Here is a 17,737-nt window from a genome sequence, read left to right as displayed (position 1 = left end):
TAACACACGCGATTGATGTTCTGCGACGATTCCTTCTCTTTAAAATATGGGAACATTTCACTAAATAATGGTCTTTATTTTTTCTTTTCTTTTTTTAATATACAATTTTATGAATACTTTTTAAAGACGTTAAAGTATGTAAGAATTATTTAATAATTTCTGTATACTTATAAAAGTGACGAAAATCAAGCCAGGTCACGAATAACGTCGTATTTAATAAATCGGAATATCGTCGTGTGTACGAAGAATTAATTACAGTAACTTTGGCACACTTTGTAAGAAAATGGAAGCGATATCTCGTTTAATAGTTCAGCAAATGTCTGTTTTAGCCGGGAAACAACATGGCAGGTATCTGTAATTTGGAGCGTTGCGGCAGTTCACTGTGCGGCCGAAACGAACTCGACACAGAAGGCAATTGCCGAGTCGAGACTTGGACTACTCCCTTTCGTATAAGGGTAGCGTTTGGTCCGGGTATCAACATGGACGGCACATTGGAAGACAATGCCGGCATGTGCCTCACGTACCAACAGTTAGCTTGTGTAGCTTGAGCGTTATAATTATCTCACTCTTCTTATGCAAGGCGCATAAAACGTAAAGCAGAACGCTGGACGACCTATAAATGCGGAGACAACTGTCGAACAGAAGAAGGAAGCGTCATCGACTGCATCTGTACTGTCTGCAACACTGTTTCTGTAGCATTGTCAAGCGACGTCGTTGTCGCTTTAGCAGGCGTAAATATAGGAAATATTTTCGAACGAAATAAAGAAGATTTCGCTTGCGGGGGATTTTGTTCATTCGGCTTAGACTAATGGACGTGAGATTACGGGACGGGAATTATGGGATTGAGATTGAAGTATTGTGTTGTATAATTAATACCGCAAAAAAATCAAAGAGTCAAATAGTTTTTATTTACAAATGAACTAGCTTAAATCGTAAACGCAGCGCACAACTCTCGATATAGTGATATATGTATATATATATATATACATATATATATATACATATACATATATATATATATATATATATATATATATATACATATAATTCGCCTTTGTGTCCCGCTTCTTTTTTTTTTCTCTTATTCGATTACCCGTCACGATCATCGGCTACAATACGCAGTGTATTAATCACGGGGCACCGATTTCTCACGTCGAGATTTCCCCAAACGCGAGATTAGCGGTAGAACGATTATTTATATATAATGTATGTACGATGGTAGCTTCCGCTGCGGAAGGCGCCGACGACAATCACGGCAATCGTTAGCGATAACAATAATGACGTTACAAGAATAAATTATAATGTCGTTAATACAATAATAATGTCGACGATGACAACATCACCTCGAATTGCTCTTCTAGAAGAAACGTGTGCTCGTCATCTTGCCTCCGAAGAAGTCAAGATCGCGTTAGTCTTCCTTTTATACAAGCTATTTCGCATATATCTATATATATATACGTCGTGTATAATAATTATAATTCGTAATTCATAATGATAACGATAAGAAAATTAGCGGTAATATAATGAAGACAATTCGACGACAGTGGTGAACTGCAGCGGTTACTTCGATGTCGTCGTCGGCGACGTCGCTGTCGTATAATTCGAAATCATACGTATCTACCTACGAAGTCAAAAGGACTGTTAAGTAGCATAAGAGAGGGCGGTGGTCGCGACGAACGTGTATGCAAATATGTACGTGATTATGTGTGTCATTGTATACGGTCACTTAGTGCGGGGGCACATGTTTTTGTCCTATAATACTCTATAATTTTTTGGATATCCGTGGGGCATTTAACTCGCGAAGTGCTGAGGCCATATATTTCGAGTAAATCTATACAGAAGTTAAGTTTAAATAAATAATAATACACGACGTAAAAAAGGGGTTTATTTCTACTTTTTTTTTTTTTATTGAAACGGTATACCAATTTTTATTTCACAGCTGCTATATGTAAAACGCGTCATATATAATAGGCTTTCTACAATAAACCATGCATTACTTAAACTTTAAGCTATAAAAAATTGACTAATCACAGTCACATGTGAGAACAATAATCGACCATGATTAATCAATTTTTTACTTAAGTCTTACAGCTTAGGTAATATTACAGCTGCTGTCAGTAGAAAAAAATAGTTTTGCAACTGTTATAAAATTCTTTAATATGATTAATCTTGCCTTTAGAGTTTCTCACTGGATCTGAGTAATATAAATCAATCATATTCAAGAATTTTACAACAAAGTTGCAAAGCTGCTTTTTCTGTTAAATGCAGCCAATAGCTTATCGCAGAAAGCCTATAAATGATGTATCAGTTGAAATGCCCAACAAAAATGTCCAACAATAATTTTGTAACAAAAAATTAACGGTCGGTTGTCTTCAAAATGATTAAATACCCCACTGTATCCGATTGAGCTACGTGTTCTTGAAGAACTGTCGGACGTTCGTCGTTGTATTTACATCGTCGAGCGATACAACGGAGCAATGTACAATTCATGGCGCTTACGGTATGCACAGGTAACGTGAGACTCAAGCAAATGATATTTGACAGTACGATATCGAATCTCGAGATATTTTGTGGAATATCCGATAAAAGATTCAAGTCTGTTTCGCGATGGTGAATTTGACGAGAGATTCGGATGTTCGGATGTCGGTAATCTCCGATAAGTTTTTTCCGAAGTTTAAAAAATTTATTTACGTATAACATGAAAATCTCTTTCGACGAGATTTTTTTTGTTTTTTTTGTTTATCCTTACATGCTTGTATCGAGAGTTATCAAAGAATCCGAGAAGTTGTCACATATCCGAAGTATATCCGTTGGGATATATGAAACTTCTATACGATTATCTGGAATTATTAATATCCGATTGATATCCGAAAGTTCGGATGTCCGGATATAACTTGTACCTCCGTATAAAACTTGTATCCGCGTAACCTGCACATCCCGTTATCAATTAACCGAATTCTACGTATTAGAAAACCTGGTATTACAAAACCGGATTTTTACCCTTGATTCTGAACAGCAGCGAAATCAAACGGAAAACGCTTAAAGGAAAACGCAGAAAGGTAACGAGAACCCCAAAGGCGATCAGGATTGCCAGATTTTTCTTTTCGGATCGCAAACGGTGGATCCTGAATTTAATAGTAGCGAAGAAAATCGGGTCTTTCATTCTGGGTCAAATTGGCACAGAATACGTAACGTTAAATGGAAAGTAACAGCACGCGAGTAAACACGTAGCGAGAATAAATTTAACGCGTTTGTAACGAGTCAGCAAATGGATAATCAATAATCATTAATCAATTTCGATTAGCCGTGGCGTTAGCACATCGCGTTATCGTATACCCGCTTAAGCCAGGCTTTAAAGTGGGACGCTCGATGTTGAAAGCGAGGGTGTCGAGGGTACATGCGTCAGGAAGAATCGGAACATTTTCGCGAAGAAAAAAAAAAAAAAAGAAAAAGAAAAAGTCTTGACTATCCGGCAATCCTGCGTAACTAAAAGCAAGGAGCGAACGCGATGGTTAAACCGCAAGCGGCAAATGTACATTACTGTAAATTATGCTAACGTTACTGGCCGTCACGAAATGAGTAGGTACCATAAGACGTCGCTACCAATGATGCAGCATCAGAGCAACAAATGTGTGTGGATCGCACATACACATGGAATCTGTACACACTCGCTTTTTCCCCTTAAAAACTGTTGTGCGTGCGTGCTCATTGTACCCGCCGCCGATATGCATTTTCTTTTTTTCTCCTTCCCCCTTCCCCTCGCCCATTTCTGGTCGTTTTACTGGGTCATTTAAGGTAGGGGAAACGATTGTAATTCGTAAATTGATCGATGATTCTACGAGCGATTATCGTTTATCGAAGAAGAGAGAGAGAAAGAGAGAGAGAGAGAGAGAGAGAGAGAGAGAGAGAGAGACACGTCATTCGCATTACTCTATATTCTATTTCACTCGACTTCACCTTAACTTTCAGCTCTATTATTCATTCGTATTCAAAAAAAGATATAGTGGTAGTAGCTATAGAAGTGACAGTTACCCAAGTTTTTTTATACGTAGAATTAGTGTACGTAGTTATTGTAACTATGAAGTTGTTTATTCAACTTCTATGCACATTAAGTCTGCGTAGAAAACTTGTATAATCTTCACCTTTATGGACTTTTTTTATAATAACCTATTACGTAAGCTTAAGTCTTAAGCCGTAAGAAATTGACCAATCAGTCGATTATTCTTTTCACATTAGATTATGATTGGTCAATTTCTTAACAGACTTAAGCTTGCAATAGTGGCTTATCGTAAAAAGCCTATTATAGTTGCTATCACTACGTTTTTCTCTGAATGCAAGTAAAACGAAGATCGCACTTTGGATCGAATGGTAATGCTTTCCCTTTTGAATATATTCTCGCAAAAAATTCGGCACAAATTGCTGCATCGGACAATTTACAAACATCACGTTGGACTTATTGGTTCGAGACATTTATCACGGAAGAGAGCCGAAAGTATCAGCCGAACGTTACAGTACGACTCGGAATAGAGTTCCCGCAAATGTAGGTACAATGTACTTGAATCCAAATGTCTCCCCCCGATCGGAAGGACCGCGAAGGAAAGAAGACATTTGGAGTCTTCGGCATCGACCTAACGCAAGTCGTGCGCGTTTATTCCCGCTCTCTTATTTCGAGTCAACATTGTTGAATATTGCAACATGCATGCGAGCATTTCCGTGAAATATAACGTATGTGTGCGTGGACGTACTCGTATCGCCGATACGGAATATATAGTCTAGTCAGGGTCGAATTATGACTGGCTTCCATTTACAGGGCTGCATAACGGGGGGCTCTGTACCCGCGGTGCTCTGTATGTCACAGGAAATTGCAGGCGTGTTATTTCCATTTAAATAATATGCAAACACCCATTTGCACCTGTCTCAATTTACACGTGGATTGCACTTACATCGTTCTATTGCTTCTCGTTTCAAACATGATTCTTGAGATACACGTTCTGAATGTATACCATTCTATCGCTTTTACGTGTATACGTAACATTTTAGATAGGCACAAAGTGATGAAATAAATGACACCACGCAAGATATTCTACACTCTCTAGACGCTAATTTAAATACTTTCAAAATTATAGCATCTATAAGTTTCGAGATTTATTTAATTTTTTAAATAAATACAAGTATGTTCAGACATATCTTTCGAATTTGAATAAAGAGGTAAAAAAAAAACACGCGTTTAAAAAATCCGATTTGAAAACAGTAAAAATTGATACTACAATAAGATGTAGCAATCTGATGGTATTTGGACTTGTTTATTGACAAATTGTCAATTGTGTCGAGGACTACACAAGTTACGTATTAAGTTTCCTGTACATCTTCTTCAGAGTTGTTCAACATAGCAACTGCGTGGACAGCATGACCACAGCATAGACCGTGTATAGTCCCTAATGATTAAAGTGGTAAAGACGTAACACAGCCAATGCATGGTCGGCGCAACCCTGGATAGGAAATCCAGTCTTTAAGGCACAAAGAATCGGGGCAATTGTGAGCAGCGAGCAAACTCAAGCCGATAGCACCGCACATAAATGAGGGTAAATATAGAAAACGGTCTTCTATCAACAAATTATTCATACTCCTTATTAGGCGTGACCAACGGGAGTGACATAAGAATACTACGTAGATTTCGCAAAAAGTGTAACGCGCAAATATTTCCGTTACGGTTTAGAATATCGGAAACTTCTTTCCGATTTTTATATTTTATTTTATGCGAAAAATGAAGGTTTACTCGTGATGTGTATTCGTGTGCGTTTCTTTTATAATGATTAAACAATTGAATTAGCTAAAAAGGATTAAACATCAGGTATCGGATAATAATTGAGCCGCTTTAAAAAAACATGAAATTTGACTGGCTCATTAAATTTGAAAGTATGCTTTCTCTTTTACAATTTAAAAAATATTCATGTTTATATTCAAGATATATCAAATTATTATATTCCAAACTGGCATATTTAGAATTCAAATACTGAGAAAAAATTGAGAAAACATTGAGTAAAGCTTCATGTAACGTTTTCTATGTAAATGTTATTACTCAACCGATCATGTCTGTGTGCAAGAAAAATAAATTTTCTATTTGCGTGGAGATCTATAAAGTGTTTAAGAGTTCTCATAGTTTAATTAAATATCTGTATCAACTTGATCTCCGCGAAACTATTTAAATGTTAATTTGCTGCCAAGTTTTCATATTAACCTAATTTGCACGATGAATTTATTATTCATTCAATTTCCATATCCGTCGTAGTATTCACTTTTCTAATAATATGAATAATTTTTATCATCCGTCTAAAAGTCTAAATATATTTTCTTTTTATAATAACATACGACTGTATACATAGTTTCTGTGAATGCAATTGAATTATTTTACGCGACGGATCATTTATTTCGCGTCATCTGATTAATTTCTTCCTTCAACAACACATCAATCTTTCTACTATAAACGGATTTAGTATGTAGCTTAAGAAACTAAAAATTACATGCAAATGCATATATCGGGCAGTAATATATTTATTGTAAAATGACACGCGTAGAAATTTATGCGTGCATTTCTGAATTAAAAAAATTATCTTATCAACTAATGTCATCATTGCATTTTAAGCAGATAAATATTAAGGGATAAGATTCGCGAAGCCAAAAAATACGATGACAAGGAAAAGCTCCGAAATGTTTAGTCACCAAAATAGAAAATAATAATTATAAGTAAGAGTCAAGTACTGCGATCTACGAATGCGTTTGGTAGCGCCGTACATAACTTAATTACAAAAGTAAATGTATATGCATTCCAGTATATAAAAGCAACGTTACGATTGTGCGTAGTAAAATATCAGAATTGTAACATATGCCAATAATACAGCTATGTTATTCTATGTGGAGAGAGATAATTGTGGTATTATTGTATTATTTAATATTATTCGAGTAAACCAACATGCTTATGGTTTAATTAAATTTACAACCCACGAAGAATATGAATCCAACAGCTCTAAAGTCTCTTAAAAGACTTTTTTTTCGTTTCAATATGTATGCTAGTATCGATAACGATTTTTATATTATGTCGAGATGTGCCATGAATCAAATGAAATAAAAGACGACAATACGAATGTTTAGATATGGTCGTTATTGAATTTGTGAGATGTAATCAACCGATTCGGAATTTTGGTCCAAAAGAGAACGGCTGTCTCATTTTGAGTTATTCAAAAAAAGAAAAGAGAGAGAAAAGAAAACGGAAACGCGTTAACTACACGATTAATTCTGTCGGGGAAATGACGATTGTCTGTAGAGCGTCCGCCGACTGTTCACGAGATCCGTAGACTCGATCGCACGTGTGCCTATATGATATGCTTTTGTCGTCCCTTCCTGCACTTCTTTCTACCCCCTGTTCCCAGGCACAACAGATATATGTATAACGCGGAAAGACAACGCTCTTCCTTCGCTGCTATTAGAGGAGCTGTGACTATAATTCCGCGCGCGAGGGACAAGAACAGGGAGTTGTTCTTTTCCACTGATATTACAAACGATATCTCGAATACTGGGGAGGGAGGAGCTCATGGATTGGTCCCGGCGATATTCACGGTGCGCAAAAGTGATCATAGGTCCGCACCCTCACCGCATTTACCACCAAAAGTGGCCGTCCGATTCGTATCGAGATTCTCATGTCAATAACGACGTGTCCATTGTGTCCACATTTTCACCACTCATTTAGCGTCGCGTTCATTACCGAACGTGGCTGCGTGATTCGAAATTTTGTCCGATATAAAGTCTATGTACAATGTCAAAAATTAATCGACATTGATGGGAATTAGATAGCCACAGTTATCGCTAAATATGCGATGAGAACGCGGATCATAGGATCGGGCAAAACACAGCCGATGCTAAACGTGCAGTGAACAACAGTCGTACGTTCACGGGTGTGAAAATCTATGATGGTGGTGTACCAAAAGATACGGTGCATTTATCGGTATCTCTTTTGCTATATAAAACGAGCTGCAATGCAGGGATGCAATTTCCACTGTCGTTTATTCGATTTACCGTTTACACGAGTTTCCACGAGAATGGCGCTAACGATAGAAATAATGTAGGCGCGCGATATAGACGATCGCTGGAAGATAGAACGAGGTTCTTCCACGATGAGTAATCGATTTTTTCTTTTAATCGAGGTAATGTGTATAGACCGAGTGATGATATCGACAATGGAAACGTATATAGCTTCGAAGGTAATAAAGTTTACGTCCCCGTTTCTACTGTGCGCAGCATATCCTTTGCCACAATGTATCTTAGATCACCAACTATCTTAAATTTAGAAGCAATGGGTGATGCGATGTTTACGTGAGTCACAAACACGGTGGTCTGGTGGACGGTATAAGACATTCGGCTGCACTCTTGTGGGATATTTTCGTTTTACATTTGCGTATTAATCGCTATACTCGGAACGAGATGAAATTAAAGATAAAAATTTGAGAAAGGAAGAAGAGAAAAAGCAAATAGGAATAAATATATTGAAGACATTCTTGCGTCTCTCTATATAAAAATCCGCCTAACTGGTACTCGTAATAATATTTAGCAGAAATTACTTATAATTAACGCGAATATTATTCAGTTAAGAAACACTCGAAAAGAGATTACGGTCATTTTTGTAGTAAATATTTAAGAGGAAAGCAGATGGAATAATAAATTATAAAAATACAAAATTTCTCTAGCAGAAAATATAAATTATAGCGTTCACTATATATCAAGCATAAAGGGAAAAATAATCTATATAGAATAATAGATTCCTTGAGAAAATTCTTCGATTATGAACGATATATAGTGTCAATACATTGATTCATTTATTTGCTATTAATGAAATGTATTATCTCTTTTATGAATATTAAAAAATATAAATTATGAAGCGAAGGAAGGAGGAAAGTTCTCTATTTGCTACACAAGTTCTCCTTGACTTTCTACACAATTTGCTTATTTAGATCAATAGATGGCTCGTGGTATAACCGAGAGATTCCTCTCGTATTCACCTCTTCGTCCCGACGATATATATATAATAATATTTGAAATGTAGAATTAAAATTAAAACGATTATAACCGTCGAGGATGGGATGTCCTCGGATGGGTTTTTATAATCCCTTCTCTTAGGGGTGCAGAGCTTCGGAAGTGTTTCTCTACCGTTTCTATTAATTCTACATTCCAGATAAATAATAGATATACCCTTTGCGGTCGTATATCTGGTGACAGCCGCCGCAAAAATTTTTTTTACCGTTTCGGTTGTCGGGTCTCAGCCGCCACGCTTCGCCGGCAGTGTTTATTTTTTGCCTAGCCGTTGAAAATGGGCAACGGAAGCCGTGATGCTTCGATGCAGCGAGGTATCGTTTTTACATTTTTCTTTTTTCCCTTGCCAAAGCATGCCTAATGGAATTTACGGGATTTTACAGGACAATCTTTGATTATAGGTGTATACACGCCGCGTCGTTCGCTCCAAAATAATTCCGACCAGTTGTGAGAGATACCCATGTCTGAGCACGCTACGACCGCAAATGGTTAATCCAAACCTCCGGCTCTCTTGGTCCCGTTGGTTCGTAGGTTACAATTCCTCCGGTCTTCCTCTGCAACCCACCATAGGAGAAAAAAAAAGAAAAAGAGACACTAGAGATTGGCCGGTTCGATCGACGCTTGAAAATCACGAAATCGCGACCTCGGCTAGTTCTGTCGAGTTTGCCGTTTTTTTTTGCCGTCGCATTTCGCGACTCAAAACGACCCCGTATCATTTATACCAATAATTCTTTTTCATTTGCACATCGTTACACATTTTTAAAAATATTGAGATTTCTTTCTTACATAAATGATATTTATCGCAAATATTACCATTGCGCGTTTGCGAGACTTTGTTCTGAATTCTGCTTATGATTTTTATAAAGTGGAAATTTATAAAATGGAAATTAAGTAGAGCACATTAAAGAAGTAAACTGATATTTAATACCTGAATCTCGCGCTTTGTTTTATACTTGCTCGTATGTGTATTTGCTCGTATGTTAATTATACTAAATGTATTATATATGCAAGTATAACTCTATTCGCGTTCTACTGCAATAATTCGTTTTATGTGTGTCATGGCATAAGCATTTATTAAACACGCGAAATTTAAACTCGTCACTGTATATACAAGAGATTATCTAGATATAAGTGAAAAACGAATGCAATCAGATTTCATTTGCAATTAGAATTTCATAAATTATAATTTACGTTAATTTTCTATGATGAGTTATTTTTGTCATTTCACTCGCATCCATTCCAATCCATACGAATAACTATTGATACAAATTTTAAAACAATCAGTAGGATTAATTTTGCCTTCAGCAATTTTCAGATAAGTTATCTAAAAGTTCAAGTGAAATTCATCGCGTGATTTGGTCTTTCGTGAATAAGGGTAAGGTATAAAACTCGGTACAAACGAATACGATGATCTATAAACGTGCGTGATCCGAATTCAGTTGTTTATCGAATTAATTTTTCACAGTTTAACTTGTTATATTATTGTTCAGATTAACTGTAAGTGATTAAAAAATATAAAAAGAGAATTCTCAAGAGCTGCAGTTTAAATTATATTCCAATTACAACATATACGTATATTTTAATTCTTTTGTACCATGTACCTCCCCATTATTACGCGTATCACGTAGACTAATGAGTTAAGTAAAAGTCGAGCTCACGAATCGTGCAAAACAGACGAATGACTGAACGCCTTCGAGTTACCTGTTTTCGTGGCGAACGGATCCTTGGGATGATTCGTCTTAATGGCGTTCATTCTCCGATTCTGCGGTCCTTGGCCGCCGCCAGTGCATCCGACGCCGGGCGTTTGGCCCATGCCGAGGCCGTGGGGCCCAGTGGTAACCGTGCCCCCGGTGGACTGCAAGTGCGATATTTGCTGGCCGCAGCCTGGGGGCCCGACGGTCCCAGGCCCGCCGGCCACGCCGGGCGGCGCGCCGGGTGCCCTTACACGTGGCTGTTCGACTGGTAATACACGGCGTCTCTTCTTCGGTAGTTTGGCTCGCGCCTGCGTGTGACTGTAATACATCGCAAAGTTGCTAACGATCACGGGCACCGGCAGGGCGATCGTGAGGACACCGGCCAATGCGCAGAGCGCGCCGACGAACATCCCGATATACGTTTTCGGCACCATGTCCCCGTAACCGACGGTCGTCATCGTCACCAGGGCCCACCACAAACCAAGGGGTATGCTCTTGAAGTCGTTCTTCGGATTGTATTGGGTGCGCTCCGCGTAGTACACAAGGCTAGCGAAGATGACAATACCGAGGACGAGGAAGAACACCAGCAACGTGAGCTCCTTTGCCGAGGCGCGAAAGGTTTGTATCAGGATCTTCAGGCCCGAAGAGTGGCGAGTAAGCTTGAACAGCCTCATTATACGTATGATGCTCAAGAACTCGAGGATATCAGCGTTCTCCAGGTGGGCCGCAAATCGCTGCAGCGCCAAGTCGACGTAGAAACTCAAGGTCGCGACCATGTCGATTAGGTTCACCGAGCTCTTGATGAAGTCGCAACGATTCGGGCTCGCGGTAATACGTATCAAGAACTCAAGAGTAAACCAGGCGTTACAGACGCATTCGATGTAAAAGAAGACATCATGGGCATTGGTGCGAGTCTTGTCTACCACCCAGGACGTCTCGTTGTTAATCTTTACCGAACGATTCACGATCACTGGCACTCGCATGTCCGGATGAGTTTTCAAGCAAAATGAAAGTATCGAAACGCAGATGAAGAAAACGGAGACTATACTGATTACCTGGAAAGATCCAGACATACGATCAACTTGTAAATGTTATATAATAGAAAACTTTAATAATACAAAGAAGAAACAATATATATTACTTATATATTAATAAAAATTAACATTATTAATTAAAAGTATTCATAAAGAAAAAAATTATATTGGTGATGTTTTATATATAGAATTATAATATAATGTGTATATATATAATTGAATCAATTATTTTATAATCATTGCTAAAACTGAAGATGTGAATAGTTACGAGAACTTTATAAATAAAAATGTTTTTTTTCTCTAAATGTAGATATGTAAGTATATTAGTAAAATAAAATATGTTAATTAAAGTCCAGAATTATGGGAAACTTTTTTATGATATATATAAATATAATAAATGTAATATATTAATTAAAATTTATAAAAAATAAAAATAAACAAAAAATATATTTTTATAGTTTCAAAGAAAAATTTAATTTTTCGCACAAATTATATATATTTTAATTAGTATTATAATTATTTGCCTAATGGTAATATATCAAACTCAAATCGTACCTTAGCTGCGACGGAGGAATAAGGTTCATCGAAAAGTGACCACATCTGAGGTTTGAGCTTCTGCCACCACGTGAGACTTCCCTCGTAGTACGCTTCCTCAAAACCGAATTTCCTGGCCAGTTCCTCGTCGGTGGGCCTCTCGGTGTCGAGGTCCAACCTGTCGAGGACCGTCAGCGTTTCCTGCGTATCCCGGTGCTGCAAGGGCGTCGAGGCGAAGGGGATGGGAAGAGAGACAGATGCAACAACGATTGTTATTCGTACCTGCGAAACTCTTTCTCGAGTGTGCTTTCTTTCGTGCTTTGCCTTGGGACAGATAAAGCGCGCGTGAAAAGCATACGCGAGCCGTTGTGTGCCTCCTTTCGTGAGTGATAAAGATATCTGCTCGGCTTTGATCAGCCTTACCGGCGGATTTGTCCGATGTTGCACTTACTTGAGTCTATCCCACATCGCTCTATCCAAACTAGTTCTCAGATTCTATTTGCTAACAGTATTTTCTTAGATCATGTACTATTTTTTGGATCACGAATTACCTCAAACTTTAAGATGAGAAACAAAAAATGCATATAAAGAGATGGGTTCTTTCATTAATACTTAATAATATTTATCTATCTTTTGTCATATTTTTTATTGATTATTTATCATTTTCATCTTAGAGATATTATCAAACAAATGATCCTATAGTATAAAGTTTATGGCCTCCTATTGAAATTAATTCATATATATAAAATATATCAAGATGTCTCATTCTTTTTACTAAGTAGATTCTAGAAATAAATTAAAATTAATTGCCATTAAAAAAGAAAACAGTAATAACTAAAGATTAAAATAAACTTTAGTGAAAAGATGTTAATATCATGCATTAAAACCTGGCACATTTGTGAGCGTGATAATAAAAGACGTACAGTACTTTCAGACAATATGATAAATCACTGACAAACTTCTCCATTTGATATATTATTCCAAGTCAAAGAAATTGTTATATCTACATATAAGTCTATTTCTATTCGTCATTTTAATCTGTTAAATATGTTGGAAAAGTTTACCAGCTACGTATCTGCTTAGCCTTGTATCCTGTTTACTTTAATCTCTACATCTATATATATCGTACTGTACATCACATTATAAATTTACGCTTCTGTTTCGCTGATTTTGCGTGCAGCCACGCTTAGGCGTGATTAGGCACGTGCACAACAATCAGACGTTATTCACGATATACCTGTGTATAGGTCATCCAACAGCAAGGCTCGACCTGATTCGAGTCAAGACCCCAGAAATCAAGCTCTTCCTCGAAAAGCGGGCCGCATACATCCGTGGGGTAGTGCAGCTTCCCGGTGCGATAGTAGTTGAGTACCTGGGCGAAGACACCCGGGTGTCTGTCAAAGAAGTACTCATTGAGGATCGGGTCATAGTTGGCGAGGGCCTCGGTCAGTCTCGAGAGCCTCGTCGCCGGGATCTTCTTCAGGGTTGCCTTGTACGTCTCGTGCCGGATTCCGCCCACGTTCAGAACCACGCGGTTCTCCGCGTCCATGTTTATCAAGTTCATTTTGATCACGGCTCTGCTACCGCCGGCCCCGACTTAAAGAAACCCATGCGATCTGCAAACAATTAGCGCTTCCGTCGCGTCATCTAAAATTAGATGGAAAACCGTCGTTTCCCCATCGCGTAGATTATATTGATTTTATCCTGTTAACCTCCCTAAAGCTCAAGGTTGATACAATTTATACCCTTGTAAACTGAAAATTAACTTTAAACCGATCGATCTCTAATTTAAATCTTATGTGAATCATGTAATATAATTTGGAAAATAAAAACGTGATCGTTCAATAAAAGAGTTTTATTTATTAAGCGCAAATTAATCCTCGTTTCTTATTGAAATGCAAATAATTCATTAACATTTTACACGAATTTATGCAATAACATATCCGACCGTGCAGCTCAGTTTCAAATTGAAATGTAAAACGTACAATTTATGATCTTATTCCGTCATGTTAAAATATCACATCCGTTCATGTGTACGAATAGTGCCTAAAAGGATCAAGCGAAGCATTCTACGCGTAATGATTTTATCGTAATATATCACCCCGGTTTTACTGACCGGTTGCTTTGACATCCATATAATCTCATTTGGATTATACGGCGTAGCCGACGGAAAGTGTCACAATGGTGTCATTGCTGCTTCAAATCCTACGTTTCAAAGACTGACGCAAAACGGAATGCGAGAGCTACTCTATTTAACATTACTGTCATGATAATTGTGACATTTAACATTACTGTCACGATAATTATGACATTTAACATTTCATTAAAAATCCCTTATACATCGATATCATATGGTTTAGGAATATGCTTTACAAATACCAGCGTTAGGATTGCTACGGTTCTTTAAGTCCCGTATCTCTGGGAGGAATGTATTCATTCAACTTTTTCATCTCGCGTTCACGATACAGCGCTGTGAGAAGAATAATTCTTGCCAGGGACATGGTATGTTAAAGCTACCGTTATGAAACAAAAAAAAAATTACGCAGTTACGATTAAAATATACGAGATTAAAATATCACAAAGAGTTATAAACAGAATTAAAAAAAAAATTTTAAGTTACAAATTGTTAAAACATTTAAATACTTCACGTGTCATAATCACTTCTCGCTCATGTGAAATATGTTCGCGTTTATCAGATTTCCGGACCAATTATTTTTTGTTAGGTTTGTACGTTATTTATATGTAAAACGTCTCTCGAGCAGAACATTTTTAAGTAACCTTCCCTTGACATCAATACATCTGCATACCAATTATGTGCGCCTCTGCATCGATAAACTCGCCGAACGTGTAATAAAAGGATAATATTTCAGTTTAACAAAACTGTTTTCGTTTCTAAATCCAATCTGAGAGGAAAAGTAAACATTACTTTTACATCATTCTCTAGCGCATAATTAAAAAAAACAACGCGTTAGTTAATAATTGTCAATTAAGGACAAATTCAAATTTTTAGATTTTATAATAGCACAAACAGCCAAAAATTATATTTTAAATTATAAAACGAAGCTATTAAAAATGAGCTATATTAAAGAAAGAATTATTATTTATAGAGAAAGAAATTAATAATATTATCTCCTAAAATTATAGGATCCCTTTCTCTCGATTTAAGCAACGTATTTCTTTTTTTGGTACACATACATTTAGATTCCGCGGTGACTCGAAATAGTCAAGTTTAAAAAACGTCGTGATCGAGGTGATCCGTATTCTGCCCGTGTAATCTTTTATACCGTGTAAAAAAAAAGCAGAACCGCATAAAGAAGGCACCGCGTGAAATCAAAGGGACAGGTGTATCGGTTTTTCAATCCCGCTGTCGCTTTGTATGCCGACTGTGCAAAGTTGTAACGGTTATAAAGGGTAACAATGTGGCTCGTGACTGTCCCTGACGAGAGTTGAGCTGTCCGATTATCAAATCACGCGCTCGGGATGCGTCACGTCGAACGAACCACCTGCCAGATACAAAGATACACGTCGGACTCCGGCATGCCGCTATCAGGCGATGCCGAGGTCGACGTGCCTGAGTCCTCGAATTAACGCGCATGGACGCAATTTCTAAATCAACCCTGATCGCCAACCACCGGCGGGTAGCCGGTGACGGTGGCGGTCGCGGCGGGAAACGTCTAGCAACGACGAAATCCGATCGAATCTTCGAGGTCGGGCCGTCGGGGTGCATTCCCGTGACGTCATCCGTACGTATTTTCGCACGTGCACGAGCGAGAGCGGCATTTCGGATGATCGACCGTGAGGCGAACCCGAGGGCGCGTTTTTCCCTTCTTACGCAGGCGAGCCTAACGAAGCGTTTGTCCATGTCCGAGCTACAAATTAGCGTCAGGAACGACGGTGACGGTGACGATGGCGGTGGCGGCGTCAGGCGGCGTCGGCCAGCCCCTTGTCGCGCGAGAATCGATAGTCTGCGTGCACGAAAGGCCGATATTGCGCCCTGTACGCTGCTCGACATTACCACCCGCGGCTCCGTTTTCGGCTTCCCTTCCGGCGAATTATACTCCAACGCCCGGGGTTGAGATACGCGGGATCTCGCGAGTACCGCTCGCCCGACTTGCGGTTATACTCGGTCACTCGGTGAAATCGTCGAACTCGCGATCGTACTGGTTGACGATGCTGCGACCGATCGAAAGAGAAACTGGCGATCCGAGAAATCAATGAGAAGACGTCAGATTGAACGAATGTTGGAAATACTGGAGTAGGTCAGACGGAATCGACTGGTTCAATGAGCGCCCAATAATGACGTGAACGGATCGCGTCGAACAGGAGAATAACTCGCAACCCGCAGCAGGATGAACGCATTATCGGTTTAATGAGATAATTCACAAGGACTCAGTCCCTAAGAGCTTACACGCATTCTGAATACTCATGGAATTGGCGCGTGGTGTTCGTGTTTCCTTCCCTTTTCAAAGGAAGGGCATCCTAAAGGGATACCCTCGTGATTGACACGTTTCCACTCGGACACGCAAGAGTTTCTTTCCCTTGACCTCCTCGACGTCGAGATCCTCCTGAAATGTCTCCTCTTCGGAACTGACAAAATACCCACCCTCGGTCGCGCTCTCTTCATGTCTCGGAGATCTTCCGCGACATCTCGACGGCACTGCTCCGATTCCCCGTATTCTCCATGTCGCCGAGCTGCGACGATGGTGATGGTGCTCCGCGAAGGTATACCGTAGGTGACAGACGGTCTCGCACAATAGGCACTATGTTGTCCTGCGTGCTACGTCCTGCGTTCGCACGAGCACGAGTCCTCTCGCTCGACTCCTTTCGTATTCTCTCCCACCCTCAACCCTCTCTCTCTCTTTCTCTCTTTCTCTTTCTGTATCCAGCGAAAGGTCAGGTCAGGCAGGGAACGCGCCGTGAAGGCAGAGGGCGTTTTCCCCGTCGCCGTGTTCGCGAATAGATCATCGGCGGAATGGTCGGGTCTTCATCATCGTAGTGTCACTCGATGCCGTCATAGACGGTCCGTCATCATTGCCGATTCGCGTCGTCCCCGTGACCGACCGACAAGCGGATGTGACGAGGACCTCCCTGAGGGTGGCTCGGCTACGGCTCGTCGCGCGTACAGAACTGAAATCGCGAACGAAAAGCGACGTCGTCTCTGCCGACGAAGGACGGCAGCGGCGGCGTCGTCGCCGAGGAGGGGGCTGGCGTCGCGACGGCGACGGCGTGCGGAGGTTGAGCGCGCGCATCCGTTTCGTACGCGTTATGTCGCGACGAGACCACGTCCAAGTGGCCCTCGAGTTCGACCGAGTTGGTGACCGAGGCGATGACTTAAAGTTACCTTCGGAGTTGTCAAGTCGGCCGTCTTCTCGGATTTCGCATTCGACAAATGCG

General features: G+C 39.4%; 2 protein-coding genes and 1 long non-coding RNA gene across 5 annotated transcripts in view; 2 read left to right on the top strand and 1 right to left on the bottom strand.

Annotated features, from left to right (window-relative positions):
- Positions 1–1,879, top strand: part of LOC105146254 (uncharacterized) — a 12,562-nt gene extending 10,683 nt beyond the window's left edge. Inside the window, exon 6 of the mRNA XM_011056406.2 lies at positions 330–1,879. Coding sequence (XP_011054708.1) covers positions 330–548 — 219 coding nt within the window. The 3' untranslated portion in view covers positions 549–1,879. The remainder of the gene's footprint in view (positions 1–329) is intronic.
- Positions 1,066–17,737, bottom strand: LOC105146253 (potassium voltage-gated channel protein Shaw). 3 transcript variants are annotated; one of them, XM_087403944.1, is made up of 6 exons: positions 16,752–17,734; positions 13,581–13,959; positions 12,365–12,559; positions 10,783–11,830; positions 9,290–9,635; positions 1,066–1,621 (listed from the first exon to the last, which is right to left on the bottom strand). In XM_087403944.1, the coding sequence occupies exons 2-5, from the start codon at positions 13,905–13,907 to the stop codon at positions 9,571–9,573; spliced, it is 1,635 nt and encodes a 544-aa protein (XP_087260070.1). In that variant the 5' UTR covers positions 13,908–13,959; positions 16,752–17,734; the 3' UTR covers positions 1,066–1,621; positions 9,290–9,570. The 3 variants fall into 3 exon arrangements, with proteins under 3 accessions (XP_087260070.1, XP_011054707.1, XP_087260071.1); XM_011056405.2 differs by having other exon boundaries at positions 16,947–17,734; XM_087403945.1 differs by lacking the exon at positions 9,290–9,635 and having other exon boundaries at positions 16,947–17,737.
- Positions 2,777–3,719, top strand: LOC147910323 (uncharacterized). Its single transcript, XR_015544383.1, has 2 exons — positions 2,777–3,059; positions 3,184–3,719. It is a non-coding gene; the product is annotated as an uncharacterized LOC147910323 (long non-coding RNA).

Source organism: Acromyrmex echinatior, chromosome 3 (genome assembly GCF_024713525.1).
Source record: "Acromyrmex echinatior isolate Ae372 chromosome 3, ASM2471352v2, whole genome shotgun sequence".
Lineage (NCBI taxonomy): Eukaryota > Metazoa > Arthropoda > Insecta > Hymenoptera > Formicidae > Acromyrmex > Acromyrmex echinatior.
Note: the sequence above shows the minus strand (reverse complement) of the source record. Positions and strands in the feature narration are given on the sequence as shown.

Coding starts and splice junctions, on each gene's coding strand:
- LOC105146253 (XM_087403944.1), bottom strand. CDS start 13,907: ATGAACTTGATAAACATGGACGCGGAGAACCGCGTGGTTCTGAACGTG. Junction 11,831..12,364: donor ATTCCTCCGTCGCAGCTAAG/GTACGATTTGAG, acceptor GGATCTTTCCAG/GTAATCAGTATAGTCTCCGT. Junction 9,636..10,782: donor TCCGTTCGCCACGAAAACAG/GTAACTCGAAGG, acceptor GGTGGGTTGCAG/AGGAAGACCGGAGGAATTGT.